The sequence below is a fragment of the Maylandia zebra genome, linkage group LG23 (assembly GCF_041146795.1).
Source record: "Maylandia zebra isolate NMK-2024a linkage group LG23, Mzebra_GT3a, whole genome shotgun sequence".
Lineage (NCBI taxonomy): Eukaryota > Metazoa > Chordata > Actinopteri > Cichliformes > Cichlidae > Maylandia > Maylandia zebra.
The window spans coordinates 2,505,799-2,526,044 of NC_135188.1; the positions used below are offsets into that span (position 1 = coordinate 2,505,799).

Sequence of the window (20,246 nt, forward strand, 5' to 3'; positions counted from 1 at the left end):
TTCATTGTGTTTGTTCATTTTTGGCTTCTATTGTGGCTCAAGCTGATCCAGACTGTTCATTGTGATAATGACTTTATTCTTGCTTATGAATAACTCCTAATAACTTTAGTAATCCTCTGATTTTTCATTGCCAGCATCCAGTCAAAGTTTCAGTTTGTATATGTTTCGGTTTATGAATAAAATAATGACATGCTTCTTAACTGTTGCTATGCTGAGTTAGCATTTACTCAGAAATATCTCAAAAGCATAAATATAAGAGATGGACATGACCTCTTGATCTGAAAACCGATGACCTTTGACGTGCATTCTTTTTAAACTCATCTGATTGCAAAAAGTAGTCCGATTATATGATGCAGGATTTACAATACTGCGTTTGTGTGCGTTTGTGTAGGTATTTACCTACACAGAGTTGTTTGTGTGCGGTCCTCAAAAAACAAAAGACAGAAAGAAAACAGCATGCAGCTCACCAAGGACGATGCTGACTGGCTGACAACATCAGGGATTAGAAAACTGCTGTGGTGATTGTTTGTTACGCTCATTTCATTTAAGCTTTTCGTTTGTTGTAATTTTGCTCCACGCTGCAGCTGGCTGAAGAACCAATGACAGCACAGGCAGCAGCAGCTCACAGACTGGTTGTTTGTGACACTCCAGGCTGGTGACAGCAATCAGTAGTCAGCAAAGTTGAACTTAGGCAAATACGAACACAAACGCAGTGCCGTAAATCCTTTATCCTTAAGACAGACTCTACATTCTTGCTGTATGACCTCCTGTTATATATGGACTCAACTGCAAGTTAAAAAACGAGGCACTGCTGTATTAGCGCGCAGCGCTCCATTTGCTCGTCACGTCTGATTTAAAGAGGCAAAGATGGCCTAAAACGCTCATTTTGAGGTTTCAAAACAGGACTTCAAGAATCAGTGTGTGTCCGTCTTTTATATACATGCAGTCTATGCTCAAATGTAGCTCACCAGTTTTGATGATCACCTGACTTGAGCACCATCGGCATCTGAAAATGCAAATTGCTGTAGTTAATAGCTGGTTACCAAATACCTGTAAAAATAATAATACTAATAAATTAAGTTAGTGCTCATGGTAAACATAATGCTTTGTTAAGATCAATAAGTTTGCATGCACAAAGTAAAATGAGGAAAAGGTTGGCTGAGCTTTCTTGTCAAAGCCTTAAATGATGCTGTGATGTATTATTAGATCCTGAAGAATATCAGGGGATCAGGATGTACCACAAAACATCTTTTTATGCCATTATGTCATTATGAAAATGTACCGAGCTGACTTTAGCCTTAGGCTCACATTAAATAGGTGGGAACCCATCTTTATATCTACTTCTAAGTACGCAGCACAGTGTAGAAGTTCAGGATGCTGTCGTGCATTTGTAGAAATTACTCGTATCATATCATCTGTCTCAACAATTGCCACACAGAGAGCACTGATAGTGTGAAGCTTGTCATTAGATACAGTGCCCAACGGATAGCTTAGTGCTCCTCTGACTCTGACCCTCTCAACACTACTGTGACCTTTACTCGCTGCACTAGCATTTTATTAAATGTTGATTGATTGGCAGCTCTCAGGAGGCTCCCAGAGTGGAGTACAGGTGGTGTCTATGGTGAGAACCGTTCTCTCTTCTGCACTTTGCGTAACCCACTTCTTACCCCATTTTACCACACACAAGCACAAACACACACATGTGCGGCCACTAATAAGCAGAGAAACAAACTCTTAGAGAAAGGAAAGAAAATCCTTCAAGGATGTTCTTCTACAACAGGGGTGGGCAACTCCAGGTCCGACTCTCCAGGTTTTAGATATCACCCTGGGTCAGCACACCTGAATCAAATGATTAGTTCATTCCCAGGCCTCTGGAGAACTTCATGACATGTTGAGGAGGAAATTTAGCCATTTGAATCAGCTGTGTTGGATCAAGAACAACAAGGATCTAAAACCTGCAGGACTGGCACTTGAGGCCTGGAGTTGCCCACCCCTGTTCTACAAAGACACAGTGGTTACATTTAATTGTGCAACACTAACCTGTAGCAGAAACACACAGCGGCTGCAGCTGCTGTGATAACAATAAATGCAGATGCTCTTATAGCTTTGATTAAAAAGAAAGGTGGTGCACAGCAGTTGCCTTAGCAACCACCAGTCTCAAAATGCAGCCGTATGGATGTGTGACTGAGCGTGTGTGTTTTGGCAGGACTCTGTCTGCTAGAGTCTGGTCTGCCATTAGAAAACACTGCTGTGTGTGTGTCTGCGTGTGTGCGTGCACGTTTGGTCAGTGGTTTATTAAAAAGTCCCCAAGCAAATATTGCCTGCAAGTAGATTCAGAAATCACAACACAGAGGAAAGGTGTGTGAAGGGGTAGGATAAGATGAAAAGGTAATCATAAACACATCCATCAGTGAAAAAGGTCAAAGCAGGCTCATCACGTCCACTTCCAGCATGTGTGCGCTGCACGCCGTGTGTGTGCTTGTGCTGTACGGGAGCACTCGGTAACGGCTCAAAAAAGAGGAATGCATGGACTGTTAAGCAGCCTCGGAGCATGGTTTGCCATGATGAAGAAGCATCCGAAGATTTGCATTCAGCTTTTTGGATCATTGCACCAACATTAAATGATCATTTTTGTCTCATTTAGCTGCAGCGTTATTGAGCTGAATTTGCCCTTTTAGCTGAAACTTCACAGACTGTAGCTTGACATGCATTTTACTCTCACTTTGATTTCTTCTCATCATTTATTTTCATTCTTTTCATTGCATACTTGCATAATGCCTTGGTCCAACTATGGACGTTGTTTTTTTTTAAATATGAGGGTGGTTATGCACAAGGCAGTTTAAGGGTGTTGTTAAGAATTCCTCTACTCAAAATATTCAGTACTATAGCAAAAAGTTAATTCTGTTTTCTGGCCACATTCACCCAGAATCAGCCTTGTGTCGCTGCCCTCAGTGTCATTTCTCAAATTTGACACGTGCAGCTTGAACAGGTTGTTTTACATTTCTGCTCTGTCTGCAGTGTTGAAGCGAGCCACCACCATCAAGAGGAGAGGCATGGATGTGGTGCGTCAAGGGCAACCAGGGGAGGAACAATATGGTGACATCTCCTCTGTGGGTGAGTGGGAGTGCGCAAAGGCTCAGACATATGGGCACAGAAAGTCAAACAACAGCAGGTGCACGCTGAGCCCTGCTGCAATTTTTCTAAGACTCAGAGTGGGAACATGCTACACTGGATCTATTCGACCGCAGTTTGTCTCCCTGTCCCCCCCCCCAAAGGCATCCCCATGACCAGAACGAGTATCCGGAGCACTAAGCGAGGTCCGACGGCATATTTCCGCCGTAAGGAACGTCTCCTGCGCATCTCCATCCGCCGCATGGTGAAGACACAGACTTTCTACTGGACTGTGCTCGGCCTTGTGGCTCTCAACACACTGTGTGTAGCCATTGTTCACCATAACCAACCCTTATGGCTCTCCAACTTTCTCTGTGAGTCACAACTCATTGTGGTAGCATTTTGCAACATGAGACGTGCTCAGGAAGTCAGTCATTTGTCCGGCTTGAAATCTTTCACTGTCCAGTTTTAAAAGCAAAGGTTGACTTTGCTCCAAATAATGAAAACGTACAAATCTACAACTAAGAAAAAAAGAGGCTGTAGCTAATAAAAACGACAGCTCTTCACTACAAACTTGAGTGACAGTTATAGAAAACATGAAACGACGATTCTTTGTTTTATTTACAAGAAAAGAAGCCATCAGTGTAAGTTAAATACAACCTAATCATTCAACCTAGGCATTAATTAAATCTTCTCAGTCATTGCATTCGGTGGTGGAGAGCACTGATTGACATAACTTTGTTATTTACGTTTCCAGACTATGCAGAGTTTCTGTTCCTCGCTCTGTTCCTGACTGAGATGCTCCTTAAGATGTACAGCTTGGGCCCACGTCTTTATTTCCACTCCTCCTTCAACTGCTTCGACTGCAGCGTCAGTACTCCGCCTCCCTCTATTTGTGTCTAAGAAAATTCAGATGCTTGCGTTTTTAAATTCAGTCCTCTCTCCACGTCTGTCTCTGCACCGTGTTTGCCTCTCCTCTTCTCCTCTTCATGACCGTAACATCTGTCCACTTCTCCTTTTTTTGATCAATACGCTGCTCTTTGTAAACTCGCTGTAACTTGCTTGCATGTCTCTTTAGGTCATTGTTGGCAGCATCTTTGAAGTGCTGTGGGGTTTCTTCAGGCCTGGCACTTCCTTTGGCATCAGCGTCCTGCGTGCACTGCGTCTGCTGAGGATCTTCAAGATCACCAAGTTAGTCCTGCAGGTTTCCTCACTCTTCACCATCTGTTGAGATTTTATATTATTTGCATTTCCCTGTTGACCAAAGACTAGCAGTATTAGTAACATGTGGGTCCCTAGTAGAGCAGGGCGATATGACCAAAAATATTTATCACGATATACATTTGAAAATTTGCGATAACGATATAACTGCCGATTTAATTGACACGAGACAAAATACTTTACAACTCCACAACTTTATTAGTGCAAAAAACAAACCATCAATGTATTTTCACTTAAACAAGCAGCTGTTTTTTATGTGCATTAAAGTTATATAAAAATGTAACAGTGCAAATGCAAATTCCTCGCTGACAGTTTAACCAAAAGGCGTTTCCAGTGGAAACTGGCCGACATATCCTGAGCATAACCATGTATAATATCCACAAAACTTAAAAAGAGCTTATACACACACAATATGGTAATATTATGTTGAAGCACAGTACGTATCACTCCGCGAGGCTCCGCCTACGATAGCCGTAATGCTCCGACAATCCATCAAGCGGTGCGGCTTCGTAGCTCAGCAAAGTCGTACTGAAACATTTGACAGATTTTCGAGCGCCGTGCACATAAAATCGTTTCCAGGTCAGTAAACACAACCAGAGTTCATACATAAGGCACACGGGATTATAAGGGGCTCTGTCGACTTTCAGAAAAATCAAAGGATTGATTTTAAGTGCGCCGTATTTTCCAAACAACACGGTAATAACGACGGCCCGCTAGCATGCGCTACCAAAAATAGTGCTTTGTTGTGTATCTGACGGACGAAAGCTAAACCAGTTCCACACCAGTGAAGCTGCAGCATTTTTACAAACCAGTCCAGGTTCATCGTTTCATTCAACGATCTGCTTTCGCCCTCATTCTCCGTCGCTGCAATGCTTTTTCCGCCGTGTGCGTATGAAAACAAAGGCACTGCGCATGCGTGTTTTACCCATACTCTATCGCCATATTTCATTTTCTTATCGTTGCCTGACATTATACCGGTATTACCGCGAACGGTATGATATGGCCCAGCCCTAATCCCTTGTATGTTAAACTACAGAGCAAACCACCTGTTTGATAGTGTGATGTCATAGTTTCTATAATAACACTGAGCTAACAGTAGACAGATAATCCGAGTTTAGTTTCTTTACTCCACTCCATCATCATCCTTGTTAAAATGATACACCTGTATTACCCACGATGCATCTCTGTGCGCTTTCCTAATCAATCTTATCCTATATAAACTCAACACCTCTCGAGGAAGTTTTGTTTCAGGGTTTCTTTTGCATTTTGAGCCTCTAGCCTGGATGAGGAGCCTCTTAAACTGTGTGATGCTTTTTCTTTTTTCATTCAAACTGGTATTTTTCAAACCCAATCAACACTGACAAAAGAGACGACACTTGTGGTTATTTATGAAATTCAGTTTTGCAGCTTCCTCTGGAGAAACAGAGGCTTTGTTCTCATATGCTCATAATTTATTTCACATTATTTTTCATTCTCCACCAACAGCTGTAAACATATTCTTTAGATTTAAATGTTTCCCTTTAAGTTCTCGTTAATGGGGTGGTAGACCGCACAAACCTGAATCCAAAACCTGTGCTTTTTTATCTCTTTCAAGGTACTGGGCGTCTCTGAGGAACCTGGTCGTCTCTCTGATGAACTCCATGAAGTCCATCATCTCCCTCATATTCCTTCTCTTTCTCTTCATCCTTGTCTTTGCCCTCCTTGGCATGCAGCTCTTCGGTGGAAGGTAAGACTCCACATAGATTCATAGATTTGTTTAAAGTCGACCTATAAAACTTCTTCTCGTGATCTGTCATTTATATACTTTTAAAGAATAGAAGCTCATATTAAACATGGCAGGAGTTTCTAAAATCAAGCTTATTTTACAGTAATCCCTCTGAGACCAGAGATAAGCCTTCAGACTGCTTTAAACAGTCTGTTTCGGACTGTTGTTTTTTACCAATCATGGAGCTTTCTGACGTCATAGCCATTTCAATCGTCTGCTGTTGAAACCTTGTTTGTGAGGGGCGGCCAATGAGACGAAAGATGGCTTAAGGGAGAGGAAGTAGAATAGCTTGCTTCAGGCTGTGGATCAGCAGACCGGCTGCGTCATGTCCCATCAGAAGATAACAAGGATCATTTTTGAGCAGTGAATCATGCAAAGCAGCTGTGCCCGAGCTCAAGAACAAAGATATGGAGTTGAAAATGAGAATAGAACCTCTTTAAGTAAAATTCACATTTTATAGTAATTCAATTCAAGTAAATTCACGTTCACAAACATAATAATAAGGATGAAGCAGACTTCATGGTGTAGTAGATCCTTATTTACTGAACTGAGAAGACAATAAATGCAATAGATGCTCCTGTTCAGTTGTTTTTATTATACCAAGACACTGTGTGAGCTCAGTAGAGATTTAAGACTCACATTTGACACACACACACACACACACACATACACACACACACACACACACACACACACACACACACACACACACACACACACACACACACACACACACACAGCTATTGTTTCTGGTTTCCCCCTGAGTCAAAGGCCCTTTGCCACAAGCTTTTTCCTCATGAAGAGCTGGCTGAGGTAGACGAGCATGTCCTTGTGATGAACTGGCCTCTAGAATTAAAACTGAGAAGACAAAAACATAAAAGTCTGTTAGCCAGACTGTCATACGTTGGATTGTCATTTGTAGACAGATTTTTATGCCTCTGCACAGGCAGCTGTTATGGAAATTTCTTTAAATTTGGCTCAAACATCCTGTCAAAATTAAGGACAGTTTAATTCCGGTTTTTGTTTTGTTTTTGCACCAAATCATAAAACCAGCCACCCAGAGGGGTTTTATATTGAAAGGTAAACAATAATTCTGAGAAAACTCCAATAGGGAGACAACCCCCTGTGAGCAAGCACTTGGCGACAGCGGGAGGGAAGAACTCCCTTTTAACAGGAAGAAACCTCCAGCAGACCAGGCTCAGGGAGGGGCGGGGTGAGGGAAGGTTTAGTGGGAGAATTATTCACTGATTGTCTCACAGTTTCACACAATGATCTAATACAGGGGTGCCCAATCCCGGTCCTCGAGAGCTACCGTCCTGCTTTTAGATGCATCCTTGTTCCCACACACCCGAATCAAATGAATGGCTTGTTATCAGGCCTTTGCCAAACATGATGGCATGCTGAAGAGGTAATCAAACCATTTGATTCAGCTGTGTTGGAGTAGGGATGCATCTAAAAGCTGCAGGATAGTAGCTCTCGAGGACTGGGATTGGGCAGCCCTGGTCTAATAGTAATGTAACATCCCAAAGGTCCAAATTAAAATTTGGGCAGACATGGGGATAAATGTATCAGTATCAGAGTACTTGATTGTAAATGTCACTTATTTTTTACAGGTTCATCTTTGAAGACTACACTCCGACAAACTTTGACACTTTCCCTGCAGCTATCATGACCGTCTTTCAGGTCTGCAAATGAACCTGCCAGTTTCTACTTTCAACACAGCTTTTACACATTTGTTTATTACTATTAATCAAAATGTATAGGAAATTTACTTTTAAGTATACATTTTGATAAATGTGGACCTAGAGGTGATTCACCAGCAAAGCTCTGCATGGCTGTGTGCTGCTGTGGGTGTGTTTTCACAGATCCTTACCGGAGAGGACTGGAACGAGGTGATGTACAACGGTATTCGCTCCCAAGGTGGAGTAAAGTCTGGCATGTGGTCTTCTGTCTACTTTATAGTTCTCACCCTTTTTGGAAACTGTATCCTTCATGCTAAAAATAACAGACAGCCTGCTGTTATTATGTAACACAGGTTTATTCTAATGTTTCTTAATTGCACCTGAAATTGTAGCCATTTTTTCCATTGTTCACTCTCCCGTTTGATCTCATTTGTAAAGCTTAACATATCGATTTGTGTTAGATTCTTGAATTCCAATTAAGAGAGTGGAAGACACTGTATACAAACAGACATGTGAAGCAGACAGATCAATAATATTGACCGTCTGCTCGATGTCCTTCATGAACTCCTTCTAGTTGTCCTTTGTCTATAGGAGGAGGAAGCTTTTTACGTTTTTGGAAATTTCTCTTTTACCAAATGGACAAAAACTACCTACAGCTAACTAGAAAGTGATTAAAAGTAAAGAACTATTATATACATAAAGAACTATATACATCATTTGGTCTCAACCAAACCTACACTCACTGGATCTTTCATTTGGAACTCCTTTCGAGTGCTGGTTTGCCCCTTTTGCCTTCAAAACTTATTTGTCTTATTTGTGACATGGATTCAACAAGGTGATAGAAAGAGGAGATTTTGCCCCGTATTGACATGATAGCGCCACACAGTTGTTGCAGATTTATTGGTAGCACATCCATAATGCAAAACTGTCCCACCATACCCCAAAAGGATCGAGATCTTAGAACTGTGGAGGTCATTTGGGCTCATTTTAATGTTCAAGAAACCAGTTTGAGATGATTTGAGCTTTGTGACATGGTGCATTAACCTACTGGAATCAGCCTCCAGTAGATGGGTACACTGTGTAAAGAGGTGGTTAGCAGCAATACTAAGGTTGGTGTTAAATGATGCTCAGTTGGTACTAATAAAGAAAATATCCACCATACCATTGCATCACCTTCCTGAGCCACTAACAGAAGGAAGGATCCATCCATGCTTTAATGTTGTTTGTGTTTTGTCCCCACCATCCAAATGTCTCAGCAGAAATCAAGACTCATCAAACCAGGAAATGTTTTTCCAATTTTCTGTTGTCCAGTTTTGGGAGCCAATGCTAAATTGTAGCCTCAATTTCCTGCTTTTAACTGACAGAAGTGGCATCTGGCGTGGTTTTTGCTGTTGTAGCCCATCTGTTTCAGTGTTCAATGCTGTGTGTTCACAGATGCACTTACCTTGGTGCATCTGGTAAGTGCACTGGTGGTGGTCAGAGGGCCCGGTGACGCCAGTGTCCGGCAGCCTCGCCTCTGTCAGTGCGCCCCAGGGTGGCTGTGGCTACAATGTAGCTGCCATCACCAGTGTGTGAATGTGTGTGTGAATGGGTGGATGACTGGATGTGTAAAGCGCTTTGGGGTCGTTAGGGACTAGTAAAGCGCTATATAAATACAGGCCATTTGGTTGGAGCAAGTGCTTATTTGAGTAACTGCACAAAGCAATCTGGCCATTGTCCTCTGACCACTGGTATTACTGTAAGAAGGCATTTTTTCCAGATAACTGCTGCTCGCTGCATAATTTCAGGTCTTTTATTTTTTGGGACCATTCTCTGTAAACCCTTAGAGATGTTTGTGGAGGAAAATCTCAGTAGATCAGCAACTTGTAAAATCATCCAACCAACCCATCTGGTGCCAACAGTCATCCCTCATTGATGGTCATTGTTGTCAGACCTTGAACATTTTTGAACAAGGACACAATGTCGCTGTCACAGTGCTGTTGCACAGGTGCAACGTGGTTTTTATGATTTCAGTCTGCAGTACTGTGGTGCATCTGTCTCTTAACAAAGAGTTCATCTGTTAGTCCTTAACACAGGTGTAACCAGACACTTTGCTTAATGTCTTCTTGGCCATTGCTGTGGATAACCTTGCCAATGCACAAGAGCTAACAAAGGTAATAAAACATGAATAACAAAAAAGCCTCATTTAATCCAGCTCTCTTTATTAATGCTGAGTAGTTTTAAAAAGCTCCCCTCTTTCTTTTTCGCTGTCTGATTTTATTCCATTATTTACAATTACAGATGTTACAGCTGTTCATTTCCTCTTCATCTTCTCTTCTTTTGATCAGGATGAAGAGGAAGCAGAGGCAGCGTTCAACCAGAAGCATGCTCTGCAGAAGGCGAAGGAGGTTGGACCATTGTCCTCCTTCATGTCCTCAGAGTAAGTGCTGTATGCAGCCTCTCCTGCCTGACCTTCTCTCCTCCCTCTCTATATCTCGTCCTCCCTCTTGTTCCCTTCTTCAGCCAAGAAGTGTGTCTAGTCTTCCATGTGGTGCAATAGATTTTGGCTTACTAGTAAAACTACAGAATGTAGAACAGTCAGATGTGCCGTCAGTACAAACGATGACTAAATCGAGTGTCTCTCAGTGCTGGCTCGTAAACGTTAAACATCACTTAGAGGTTGTCGAGTGAATCGGTTCTAGGTGCTGTCCCACTCCAGACTTATTGGTACGTGTCCACTGAAAGGTCTGCTATCTATCCTCTGCCTGACCGCTGCTCTGTAATTTGCTCCTAATTGAAGTCTATGTCTCCATGGTTACTGGCTCCACTCTGGGGTGGGAGGTGCTGACATAGTTGTTATGGAAACAGGAGTACTTAGGATCCAAATTAAGGGTGGTGTGTCCGTTACAGTAATACACGCCTGTGCCTCTGCAAAGCAGATGTTTTCACTGGAAAATGTTATTAATAAAATGATGTGACCTTATTTTCTCAGTGTCCAGGTCTCCAGCTTTCAGAATAGATGCTTTTGTTTTTTGTCCTTGGGAACTGATTGAACATTGCTTTGACATAGTTGGTGGAAGTGCATGTGCATGAACACAGGTGGGGACCTCCTGCTCTGTACGCACGCTGTGTATTGAGAACCAAGCGGTTTGTTGCATGGGCATGAAGAAGACTCTATGGGAACACAGAATATTAACATAAATTACTTTATTTATTCTGTCTCTGTCTTTCATTCTTGAGACCTTGCCCTTTTTGTTAAAGGTTCTGGATGAAGAAAACAAAGATTAAAACAAAACAGAAGAAAATTGCTGAGTATTAACTTCACTTGAACCAGACGAGGGTCCGGGTTCTTATCAGAGCCCGTAGAGCAGACTGGGAGGGTCAACTTGACAGAGGACACTTTGAACTTTAAGGGTTTCGGGTCTCATCTCTGATGTCAGCAGTGAAACTGTAGCAGTGCCTGCCCCTGCTAGCCCCGAAGAAAGTTTTTGCATGGCAGCATTTCCTAAGTTAAAGTGCAAGACGCTGCACGTCGGAGGTTGATTATTGTCTCATCTTGGGAAACGCATGCTTCTGGTCAGCATGATCAAAGAAAAACAGAAAGATATGCACGCACACTCACCCAGAATGGAACATTTTGGTGTGTGCTCAGTTTTTCTTTCAGCGGGAAGTCTTTAATCCCGCTCTCAAACACTCCTCAGTATTTTCAAGCTAATATTTAGAAGCTCGGCACTCGAATTCCCCCGTTAGCTCTACTAGCATGAATGCTAATCTGTGAGTGCTCTGAAGTGGCAGTCGTGTTCAGAGCTGCATCCCAATGTGCTGGTTTTGTTCAAAGGGTGTCTGGAAATGTACTCTTTGTCTGCTGACGGAGCCCATCTCTGTGTTTTCTACCTGTCCTCATACCGTAGCTCAGAATGTGTAACATTTCAGTCTACTCAAGATGTCTTTTTTATCTATGTTGTGCTTATTGTTTTAATGTTTATTAATGTTGTTTAATTGTTTCTGATACTGTTACCATCTTGTTTGTCAATGTGCTGCTTGGCTCCAGCGGAGACACACACCAAAGCATCTGGAATCCCTTTAATCTCATTCAGAATATTTTTTTCAAAGCAATGTGGGAATAAATGTGGCATTAATATTTCATTTTATTTATGTGTGCAGAATTCAGAAAATAGTTTCTTCCCTCCAGCTATGAATAATAAATTCACAGCAGCTGGTAAATGGCACGAACAGCCTGGATAGTTGTTTTCACGGCCGCGTCTTTGTGTGCGGCGCCAGTTTGCTGTGTGTCTCCTGGCCTGTTTTGTCTCTGCTTACAAAGCACTAATGTCTTGTTTTCAACCAATCGCTCATTGATAACACGGATCACACAAGAGTCCACGCTCCAGTAAGTAACGCTGTCTGTTCAACTCTCTGAATCTCTCACTCATAGACTCATCCTGTGTGGTGTTCTGTCCGTGCTCTGTCCTGTACCTTCCGACTCTCCAGCATCATTTGAAGCTACATTTCTTTCTAAGACTTATTCCACTGACATCATTTTGCATCTTAGCATTTTTGTTTTTCAAGTCGCACGACAATTCCTGGCTTATTTTTTCACCCAACATCTTCATCGAAAAACAAAAAAGTTGCTTCATGTTGGATGAAGTTTCTCTTTGTAACTGGTAAATCACTCGAACATCAACCCCAAGCACTTGCGGTGTGCTGTGATGTTAATGTGATGTACATGTTTTGACTGCAAACGTACATTTCATAAATCAAAAATTAAAAAATGAAGTTTCAATCAAATCAAATCACCCATGACAGACTTAGATCTATACATTACGACGCTAAAATAAAACCATTTCAGCACGAAAGCTTAAAGAAACCTTATTTTAAACCTGCTTAATGCTTTCTGTCTACGTATGCTGACATCGTACCTCGTTTTCCTTTTTCCAGGGGAAGCCGCAGGAGGCGGCCCTATCTGTACAGGAAACGAGCCATTCACCGCAGCAGGCCTACCTATGCCTGCTCCCTGGAGGAGGCCCATGGCAGTGTCAGGGAGGGCCGCCCACCCCCACCACTCAACCCCTCTAACTCTTTCATGTCCAGGAGAGAGAGAGGAAAGAGGATGACCATGTCAGTGTGGGAGCAGAGGACCAGCCAGCTGCGGAGACACCGCCAGATGTCCAGCCGAGAGATCCTGTTCAGTAGCCCCACCGAAGAGAAAGACGGTCCTCCTGCCTCGAGCCAGGCTCACGTACGTCCACTTTCGCTGCACCGCAAGGCCGTGCAAACACCGTCAGGGAGTATAAAGCATCTGACAGATCCCCTAGCCTCCCCAGCCAAGACCCAGCCTTCAGGCTCCTCCATATCTGTGGATGTACCACTGGATGCAGCTCTGTCTGGTGACATACCCGAATCAGTGGAGCCAGAATCAGCGGATCCCACTGATTCTGTGTTCAGGAACATACCAGAGGCGCCTGATTCAGTGCCCATCCCTCAGAGCAAAAACCTGGATGTTAATCAGAGTCACAAACACGTCAGTGAGCGTCACAGCCCCAGATTGAATGGTGAGCGTCAACACAGGGCAGTAAAGAAGTTCAGACCTCCAGATAATGGGGAGGCACTGACTCCAGACATGGGAGGTGGTGGTGGAAACAGGGGCAGTAAGGACTTGTATCACTATGACCATCAGACCAGGACCAGAAGTCAGGGGTCTTCTCCTGCAAACGGAGGCCAGGCGGCGAGCTGCTCTGTCGTCGGGGACAAGAAGAGTAACCCTGGGAAAGCAGAAGACTCTAAAAACAAAGAAGGAGACGTCTCCAAGCATGAGGAGAGCAGGTGAGACACACAAACAAGTCGTTTTAGTAGCTGAGGTTATTTGGCAGATAAAGTTTAAGGGCAATGGAGTGAAGAAATGGAAAGGGAGAATGCCATCCCAGCAGAGGGCCCAGGTTGGATACATCCCAGGAGATCACATTTTAATCCCAATACTTAATTATGTGACTTGGAAAAAGTGTAGCAACATGTTGTACAATGGAGAAAAAACACAACTTCTAATAAGATATTAAATAAGGGGCAGGGATAGCTCAGTAGGTAAAGTGGTCGCCCCATGATCGGAAGGTCGGCGGTTCGAATCCACTTAACGGCTACCCTGAGGTACCCCTGAGCAAGGTACCGTCCCTACACACTGCTTAGTGGGCTGCCTACTGCTTCACTGAGTGAATGGGTCAAATGCAGAGAAAAACAAGTAATTTCCCCATGGGGATCAATAAAGTATCCATTATTATTATCATTAAGATAACAAATTAATAGCTTTTTTCGTTCATGCACCTTTGACCATTTTAATGAAATTCAAACCTAATTTAATCTAATATTAGTTTTCAAAAGATAAATCTAACGTTTCTGCGAGGAATCATTGACCGAAGTGTGTGTGGATTTGCAGTTGTTTGAACTAGCATGCCACAGCTTAAGGTCCTTTCATCAACCATTCATTGGCACCTGTACATAAAATTATCTCCCTATTCTCCATCCATGTCAGCAGAGCTGACAAACGATCTGGCAAACAAGATGCAAGAGACGATCTAATCTGTCATGGTTTTTGGTCATTTCATGCCACGTCAGAGATGTTGAAAGGACCGAGGTCAACATTTCACACTTGGCTTTAAACTGCTCTTTTAATTGATCTCAGTATGTTTCCTTTAAGTCTTCATTTGTAAAACTCTCATTTGTGTGACCAGTGACTGAACTGTACTACTCTAATCTCTTCTTATGTCTTTTATACTCAAACTTTTATTTCTTCTCCAGCTTTGGAGTCGATAGATTCGCCACCCAGCAGCAGCTGTCCTGCTGCGAGCGTGTCACAGCAGGACAGCTGCTGCTCACATCTGTCCAGTAACGTGTTCCTCTCTCCATCTCCAGACCGAGTGATAAGAGTGCAGAAGGGGACAGCGCTCCAGCAGATAACCAGAGCCACACTGGTGATCAGTGTCCCCAGAAGCAAGAAGAACCTCCTCAGCCTTCGGAGCCGCCTGCGCCTGCTGTCCCAGAGGACAACAAAGAAGAAACAGAGATGCAGCAGGAACGGGATAAATCTCAGCTGAGCTCCAGCGTGATCGTCGAAGTGCCCAATGTGCAGTCATCTCTCGAGCTCTCCACAATCAAAGGTAATGGACCAAATGTAGATTTGTGATTTTCAGGTAATTTCTTGTTTTCTCTAATGGCTTGTGACGAGGCTGCTCGTATTTGCAGCCTCGTCTGAAAGCTCATCAGTGATCGTTTACGTGGGACTGGTTTCCATTCTCACAGGTGGATGATCTGCAGCTATTATAAACTCAAAAAAGCATTTTTGAAATGTTCTAGTAAAGCTCTGAGTAAGGATGCAGTTATAGGGACGTGCTTGATCTCATATCTATCACACTTAATTTACATTGTAGCCTCCAGAGATAACGCATTCTAGGAAACAGTGAGTCATGTCATCACCTAAGCCGGGCCCCACAGTTCACGGCTTACCGCTGCTAGACTTCATCACCTCTCTTTTCTGGTTAAAAGTCGCCACAGAAAACTTTCAGTGTTTAGGTTGGCTTTCTGAGGCTAATGCTGTCCTAGTGGGCAGACTGTGATAAAAACAGAATCTCCTTCTCCTGACCTCCTGCAGTCAACAGTAAGGACCCTGAACAGTGTAAGTCAGAGAAGGAGGAATCAGAAGAGACGAAGCCGGCCAACTCTGTGATCCCAGACAGTATGTTCATCTTCAAACCTGACAACCCGTAAGTTGCTGTCTCTTACATGGACTATTGTATCATGTCTGTGTGACGGGGAATAATAGTGCAGTAGGACTGCAGAGAGTTTGATTAGAAGGTCAATTGCACTCTCGTGTTTCAGAGTCTCCTCTAGTTGCCAGACAACCTCACAGTAAGTAATGCCTGGATTATCTGGGCTTGAACCCATTGGGTTTCAAGCAGCTAACTCTCAAAATACTCTGTTAAATTAACGGTGCATTCAAGTGCACCTTGTAAACCCAAAAGCCAATAATTAAATGGAGAAATAAGTAGTTTAATATGGCTTTAAGTGTCAGTGGTTTTATAAATCTGGCATTTTCTCAGTCTTAAATGAAGATCAAGGGGTTTGTTTTTGAGGTTTCAGTCTTTAAAAGCAAACAATCCATTAAATTAAACAGCTAACAGCTGCAGAATATTCATGCATTCAGGCTGTGAATGTGAAAAACACATGATTGCTGTCAGCGTAGCATGAGTAGAATAATTCATGACATTTTGCAAAAACTGGTGGTCCAGTCAAATGTAGCGACACACTTGGATTTAACCCTTTAAAGTCAAAGTGTTTGATTCATGAGTTTTAGTACATTTTTGAGATTTCTGTGTTATGTTTTGTTTTGTTTTTTCGGACAAAAAGCAAAATAAGCAAAACTAAAAATTGCAAAAAGGCCAACAATATGATAAACATTTAAAATCATTTATGCAATTTAACATTTTCTCTAAATTATTTCGTGGTTCAGGCTTTAAAGGGTTAAATCCACTTAGCTGTTTGTTTCGTTACCTGTGCCACTTAACTTCAATATTTAATATGAGATCATCTTAAAATGCAACAACACAAAATGCTGTCTGTAAATATTCCTGTGCAACTGTTGCTAACACAACGCTCTGCAGTGTGTCACCCTTTAATACCTGTGGCAAACCTGTGGCATTTACTGAGATCAGCTCTGTGACGTGTTATGCATCGTCATGAAATGACAGTCAGAAACATTTCTTCAGAGACGCCTTTCAGAGCGAAGTTTTCTAGCTGTGAGATGTCGCAGACAGCAAACTGAGGAAGAAGCTGCAGCTCTCACTCTTGTGTTCTGATAAAGATGATCAGGCACTCAACAGAAATGTTTCTCGGATGTGTCATGACTCTAAATCCTCTTAATTTATCTTTTATTTAGTTGCTTTTCAGTCTGAAACAGCACAGCTTGGTGACATGAGGAGAAGTTGGAACCGAATGGGATATTTGTTTGAAATGAACAAAAAAGAAAACAAAATGTAGATTTTTTTTAAATTCTCCATTTTCATATGAATTTGTAATCCTTTCATATTAGTGTATAAACTGTGGCTAAACGTTTAGTCTTCTTCTTTGCCTGTGCCTTACGTGGTCTCCACTCTGCTCTCTCCAGTGTGCGTCGAGCGTGTCATTATGTGGTGAACCTCAGGTACTTTGAGATGTCCATCCTTCTGGTCATTGCTGCTAGTAGTATCGCACTGGCTGCTGAGGACCCTGTAGCCACCTCGTCGCACTGGAATAAGGTTTGTGTTCACACTAATGTACGAATCACCTGTCTGAGGCAGGTGTTGCACGATTGTCTCAGTGGAGGATCCAGTCTTTCTGCTTTTTTAATCACTCTCATCCTGAGATACGAGTTCGATCACGCTTTATCAGCACTGTGGGTTTCTCAGCTCCCCTCAGGTAAGCAGATTAAATATCATTAAGAACAGAAGGGAAAAAATCCTTAAACTGTTTTGCAAAAGGCCGCTTGATGGGGGGGGGCAATTATATCTGATGAGTGTGGCAAATGAGGTCTGAAACACACTGAGCCTGGTTATTCACTGGAGGAGCGGGGCTAATCCTGTGCTGCATTAATGTCATTTGAGGGGACTTTTTCACGCTAAGCGACTATCAGGAAGCATATGAAAGAAAAAACATTGTGAAATTGTTTTCTGCGCCCTTTGTGTGTCATCTCGGATATTTCTAAAGCGTCTCTGGCTGTGACTTTACAGGTTCTGCGCTATTTTGACTACGTGTTCACTGGAGTCTTCACGTTTGAAATGATAATAAAGGTGAGTTATTATGAAAAAATGTCAGAAGAAATGCTGCTGAATCATGTAAATGTATCTAATGGGTTTAAATTCAAAGACATCCTGTGGTTTAGCTGGATGAGTTCAGCAACAGACAGAACAAACACAGAAAAACGGTTTCTTATGAAAACATATCTGACTACCAAAGAAGTTGAAGTAACCAGTTTTATGTTAGAATTACGACCCTCTGCTGTGTTTCAGCCTTGAAGTAACAAACATGGATTTATTGCAGCAAGTTGAGGGCTGTAATCTTTCCTCGCTGACTCATTATCACCTCTAACTCGCCGCCTGGCTCTGTGCTGTCTCCAGATGATTGATCAGGGTCTGCTCCTCCACGATGGCTCCTACTTCAGAGACCTGTGGAACATGCTCGACTTCGTCGTGGTGGTGGGAGCGCTGGTGGCCTTCGCCCTCACGTCAGTCACGTGATTTATTTTTATTAGTCTCATGAGCTAATCATATGTCTTAACACAAAAGTGTCTCTAAATCAACTGTAAGTTATCTTTTGCATCACAGTCTGTTCCATTTCCTTTATGGGTTTGTAACTGTTGTTATAAATGTCCCTCTCTCCTGCTTTAACTGTCTGTGGATGATGCCTCTGTGGGATTGACCAGCAGCAATGTGATGGGGTAAAAGACTAAGAAAAGTCCTCTCTTATGAAAAATACTAACTTTAAATGTAGTCATTTAAATTTCTGCAGAATGCCAAATTAGTAAAACGTGTTATACATGTTGTGACATGTTGTTGTGGGTTAAAGGTGAAAAAGAAGAAGAGGCCAAAATGGGGCATTAACGATGTTCACGCTGTGTGTTTCTGTACAGAAATAACAAAGGACGGGATATCAAAACCATCAAATCTCTGAGGGTGTTGCGCGTCCTCAGACCACTGAAGACCATCAAGAGGCTTCCTAAACTAAAGGTGTGAAATGCTTTTGACTGTAGTTGGCTTATTTGTCTGTTTTGGTTTTGATGAGGCAGTTCATTAAAAATATATATACTCTTATACCAAAGAGAAATCAAATTAAATAAAAATTTAAAAGACAGAATTTAAATTTGGTAAAAATGTTGACAGTCACATACATTTGTATGTCAGAGCTCAAGCATGAACTTGCACGTTGCTTCAGGTTTAGAGTTTCCTTTGTTTCCTGTTATGTCAGTTCACTTTTATTTATGTAGCACTAAATCCCAACAACAGTTACGTCGTGGTAAGACCCGACGATAACACGGAGAACGTTTATGCCTGCGTTAGCTGTGTACTACAACAGGTTACATATGCAATGGTCCTTCAAACCTGCGCGCGCGACCCGGTCACTGCGCACAGGAACTCTGCGCTGCGCACAAAAAAGCTCAACCACAATTGAAATTAAAATAAATACGTAACATTGTGTTGTTTTGCAGTGTGAGTCAGTAAGTGACCGGTGACTTATAATGCGATTCACATTAGTGTTATGCAGCTGTGACAGCGTCCTTATGTGCCGCCACCAGTGTTTTAGCTAGCAAAGCAGCATGGCCGATGTGGAGTGAAGACACGCTAATGACAACGCGTACAGCCAGTGGCGATGTGAGCAGGACAGACGGAACAATTGACGGGAAAAGTGTGGACTTCAAACTAAATACCAGCTTTTATAAAACGAGAGTTATTATTCATTATGTTTTTTATTGTGTTTTTTTTTCTGAATAGTGTCGTTGTTGTTTTTTACCACGGGAAGAAAGCGCTCTGCCTGTGAGTTTAAAAAAACAACCCCACCCTTTCCTATTGGTGGAAAAATATCCCATGTCAACCAATCAGAAAATGACATGGCGACGCAGCATTTGGTTGTTTAGGAAGAGCGAAAGAGAGAGAGTTTTGAGATGTTAGAGATTTGTGACGTTTAGCGTGCTTGGAGTCTACAGTCAGTGTGTTGTGTAGCAGACAGTTTTGCTGTGTGTGTCAGAACAATGAGGTGACTGCTGAATGTGCTGCCAAAAAGCTACTAAAGGCAGATTACAATGTAAATACTGTCTCCAGGTTAAAAACAGGTGGAGTGATACACCTGCTGCTGTCGGGCCTGCAGGTATCAGGCTCCTCCGAGTGGCACAAATAATTTGTGTGGCATCCTATTTGATGCACAACAGCTGATTGTTCTGTAAATAGTTATTTTAAAAAAAACGCATTGACTGCATTTTTAGATAAATAGCTGCAAATAACTTTGTTGTTTGCAAAATTCAGTTACTTTTTTTAAACTAGTAACTATAATTAATTACTTTTTCAAAATGGCTTGCCCAACATTGGTCATTATATACTGTATTTTGCAGACAAAGAGTTACAGGACTCTCTCCCAGACCACAGCAGGAACTTCACGCAGAGCTTTATAAAAACATGTTGAGTGTGTTTTCAAAATTGCAATTCAACTTATTTTACTTCCAGTAGTGCCAACATGCTACAGGTCTTGAACAAGATTTTTCATTGTTAAGTGAGTTATAGCACTTAATTAAAAGTACTATAACAGAAATGCTGTAATTTGATTATTTTAATAAACCATGTAACTTGGATGGATTTGATGCTGGCGTGACCACAGTGCATGCACACGTCTGCTGCTGCTCACAGTGGTCCTGAGCTCAGGGAGTTTTTGCTCTGACACATGAGGAATTAGACGGAACCTTGCACATGAGGGTCTGT

At 42.3% G+C, this 20,246-nt stretch overlaps 1 protein-coding gene across 6 annotated transcripts in view; it reads left to right on the forward strand.

The window, feature by feature from the left end:
- The window catches only part of cacna1ea (calcium channel, voltage-dependent, R type, alpha 1E subunit a), a 59,094-nt gene that overhangs the window by 22,359 nt on the left and 16,489 nt on the right, over window positions 1-20,246 (forward strand). For 2 of the 6 annotated variants that reach the window (XM_004555088.3, XM_076880614.1), the window contains exons 9-25: window positions 1,580-1,621; window positions 3,019-3,114; window positions 3,276-3,485; window positions 3,869-3,981; window positions 4,190-4,302; window positions 5,927-6,058; window positions 7,711-7,780; window positions 7,963-8,080; window positions 9,865-9,932; window positions 10,107-10,198; window positions 12,697-13,581; window positions 14,662-14,906; window positions 15,398-15,509; window positions 16,910-17,039; window positions 17,511-17,570; window positions 17,898-18,004; window positions 18,410-18,506. In XM_004555088.3, the coding sequence (XP_004555145.3) occupies window positions 1,580-1,621; window positions 3,019-3,114; window positions 3,276-3,485; window positions 3,869-3,981; window positions 4,190-4,302; window positions 5,927-6,058; window positions 7,711-7,780; window positions 7,963-8,080; window positions 9,865-9,932; window positions 10,107-10,198; window positions 12,697-13,581; window positions 14,662-14,906; window positions 15,398-15,509; window positions 16,910-17,039; window positions 17,511-17,570; window positions 17,898-18,004; window positions 18,410-18,506 (2,690 nt within the window). The remainder of the gene's footprint in view (window positions 1-1,579; window positions 1,622-3,018; window positions 3,115-3,275; window positions 3,486-3,868; window positions 3,982-4,189; window positions 4,303-5,926; window positions 6,059-7,710; window positions 7,781-7,962; window positions 8,081-9,864; window positions 9,933-10,106; window positions 10,199-12,696; window positions 13,582-14,661; window positions 14,907-15,397; window positions 15,510-16,909; window positions 17,040-17,510; window positions 17,571-17,897; window positions 18,005-18,409; window positions 18,507-20,246) is intronic. The other 4 variants (XM_076880618.1, XM_076880617.1, XM_076880616.1 and 1 more) reach the window with 3 other exon arrangements.